This window comes from Mesitornis unicolor, unplaced genomic scaffold (assembly GCF_000695765.1).
Source record: "Mesitornis unicolor isolate BGI_N332 unplaced genomic scaffold, ASM69576v1 scaffold4084, whole genome shotgun sequence".
In the NCBI taxonomy this organism is placed as follows: domain Eukaryota; kingdom Metazoa; phylum Chordata; class Aves; order Mesitornithiformes; family Mesitornithidae; genus Mesitornis; species Mesitornis unicolor.
The window spans coordinates 67,369-70,593 of NW_010179241.1; the positions used below are offsets into that span (position 1 = coordinate 67,369).

The 3,225-nt window shown below is 38.0% G+C and overlaps 1 protein-coding gene across 1 annotated transcript; it reads left to right on the forward strand.

The window, feature by feature from the left end:
• Window positions 1-223: 223 nt before the first annotated feature.
• On the forward strand, window positions 224-2,279 carry LOC104539219 (collagen alpha-6(VI) chain-like; the record flags this gene model as incomplete). The annotated part of the gene is made up of 3 exons (XM_010182692.1): window positions 224-836; window positions 1,707-1,800; window positions 2,008-2,279. Coding segments are annotated over exons 1-3 (979 nt in total), but the record flags the coding sequence as incomplete, so codon positions are not given.
• Between the last annotated feature and the right edge of the window lie 946 nt (window positions 2,280-3,225).

Here is a 3,225-nt window from a genome sequence, read left to right on the forward strand (position 1 = left end):
CTGTTGTTCCTTACTAGAACAATAGATTTGAAGTTGCTGAATTGATTTTTTTTAATTGAAATTTAAGAAAAATAAAATAGGACTTGGTGATTTATTTTTTTTCTAAAGTATTGCTTTTGTCATGTTACTAAATAGTTTGCTGCCTATTGGCTCTTCCTCTCTAGATAAATGCAAACCAAGTGCCAACTGTGAGGTACCTTTTTCTCCCCCTGTTCTGATGGATATGGATATCACTTACATCATGGACAGCTCTCGCAGTGTCAGTAGTGAAGAGTTTCAGCGAGCCAAAGACTTTGTGAGCAACATGCTAGATCAGTTTGTCGTTTCCTCACAGCCAAATGAATCATACGGAGGGATCAGAGTGGCACTGGTGCAGCAGGCTCCCCGGGGCTTTCTGCCTGACAGAAACCAAACCCCTGTGGCCTTGGAGTTTGATCTTGTCACATACAACAGTAAAGATTTGATGAAGAAACATATCCAAGAGTCTGTTCGTCAACTGGAAGGGCCATCAGCTATTGCTTCTGCCCTACAGTGGACGGTTGAAAATGTGTTCTTTAAAGCCCCCAGACAAAGAAAACACAGGGTCATATTTACAGTAGTTGGAAGCAAAACAAGCATGTGGGACAGAGAGAAGCTGGGAGAGATTTCACTTGGAGCCAAGTGCCAAGGATTCACCTTGTTCACTCTTGTGCTTGGCAATGATGTGAGTGACGATCAGCTGATGGAGCTGTCGAGCTCCCCCACAGAACAGCACTTACTGACACTGGGCAAGGTTTCAACATCTGAGATGTTATACGCTCAGAGATTTACCCGGTCATTTCTAAATCTTCTACAACGTAAGTAACACACAATGGCATTTGCTTAAGTTATGGAAAGAAAGAGAAATGCTGTGTAGAAAAAGGTAGTCAGTGTATATGCGCTATCATTCAGTTTCTAGTTATAATTTAGCTAGCCAGTCTTTCCTTTTTTAGTTTGCTGTAGATGCCGGACACTAATGGATGTGCCAGTAATGATGGAATTATATTCTAATGGTGTCTTAGGCCAAAGTCTTAAGTAATTTTTTTCCCTTGTGTTTGTATTTAATGTGTGACTTTGACTCCACTTTCACTAAAGAAAGACCATTCTTCAGCTAAGAGAATAGAGTTACATTCCTGATTTAGGCCTACATTTCCCCTCTGTCCATTGGCATGACCAGATAAACTGAGCCGTTTATGCCTTTTTAGGCTTTGGTGCTAATACAAGTTTAAAGATTTAACATTAACCTCCCTTTACTGCAGTTATTCCTTCTCTGTAGAGCAGAGAAATAACTTTACTTTTCAAGACACATTTCTGCAGATTAGCAAGTCTTAGGTACTTTGAAATATAAACAAGAGAATATCAAGAAGAAAATAGTCACTGATTTAAAATCCTCATCAGAGACATGTACTAAGAAGTCAGAGTGTCTATAGAATGATAAGCAGTGTCTTACAGAGCAAGATAAAAGTATAAAAGATTGGTTCAGGACTCATTCTCATCTAGTTGATCTCTAACATAATTTTCATTTTCCTGGACACAATGCCAGTCGCTCCAGATATGGTGTGTTACTTATTGACAGATGCAAAGTCCATTTCACAACAACAAAAAAAATCATGTAGTGCTTTTTATTAAACATACTGGGGTTTGGAGGAATTTAAAACTAACCTGTGGTATCTGTACTTTCCCCACAGAAGAAATGAACAGTTATCCTTCACCTGAACTTCAAGAAGAGTGTGAAAACTTAGATCAGGGAGACACACAACAGCAAGTGTCTATGATTGAAAGGTTTGGAATTGCCTATTAAACTTCTTGAGTGTGTCTCTCTGAACATATTTCTCCCTTTGGGTTAGTAATATTCAAAGTAGCTTTAACAGAGACAGGATCAGAATCTAAATTTTTTTCATGGTATTCAGAAAGAATGAACCAGATGCATTTCTCAAGGCTGTACTGGTGCTTAAATACTTATTTTTTTTTTCTCTCTCTCCTTCAAAGGATGCCTTTTCCTGGAACTGATGAAACTGGTTACGGTAATGATTTAGAAGGCATTGAAAGAACTGAAAGTAGAGTCCTGGAGAATATTAGAGAAACCACCACAGAACCTGTATACACAATGCAAGAAATGAGATATGATTATGAGGACAATGAGTATTTCACAGAGGAAAATGTTGAAGGAGAAAAGCCACAAGAGTATGGAGGAGCTCAGGAGGAGAATGAGGAAAACTTAGAGGCAACAGCAGAAACTAGAGCTGCCTATAGTGATTATGGTATGATTTTAGAATATGAACATCTTTTTTAATTCTGTGAAAAGACTCTAAATTGTGAAAGGCTGAGTTAAATATTTACACACTATGTAGCATTTCCATTAATTACATTTTCCAAAGTGTTTTGTCACCGTATGTTTGTATTCAGTCTAAATCTAAACAGTAGAGTTTGTAGAGTCTGAACTGCAGGTGTCATTATGACTTTAGCTTTAATTTGTAACTTTTTGTAATAATACAAGTTTCTAATCCCCTTTACTAAAACAGCTGATAATTTTAAATCCCCAAGTTGCACTATAATTGCTGAGTGACTCCTACTGCTAACTTAGTTAAACATGGAAGAACTAAATATGTCTCTACTGCAGTCTGTTCCTATAGGAAGAACAGGATCCCTCAGCAGAGGTATCCTATCAAATATGTATTCTTCATGTTTTTTACTTTGCTTCCTAATAATGCATTTTTCTTTGCAGATTTGCCATTTGATATAATATGTATGGGAAGCTGATTGTGAGATAATTTGTCATCAACATTCTTTTAACACTATTGTTTAGACTACAATTGGAGAGAATTTCTATGAAAAGAGTGCATATACCTTTGGGTGTGGTTGCTACAGCTGCCATCTCTTTGTTTTTCATCCCTCTCCACTTAAAAACTCTTCTGGGAATGTCTGGTAGCCCCATCCCTGATGAGAGAGGACCAATGCTTCTGCAAAACTGTTTTAATATTGGATCTTTAATTAAGAGCTAAGGTACCTCTGAGAATGCCGTGCATCCACAGTACATCACAGAATTGCTGAGCACAGATGGAACTGGTCCCGTCACCTAACTGCATGTATACAATCTTGAATCATTGTTCCCATTAACCAGTGCATGAACTCTGAACTTGGTTGCAGTGAACATTAACCAGTGCATGAACTCATGAACTTGGTTGCAGTGACCATGAAATGGTGGAG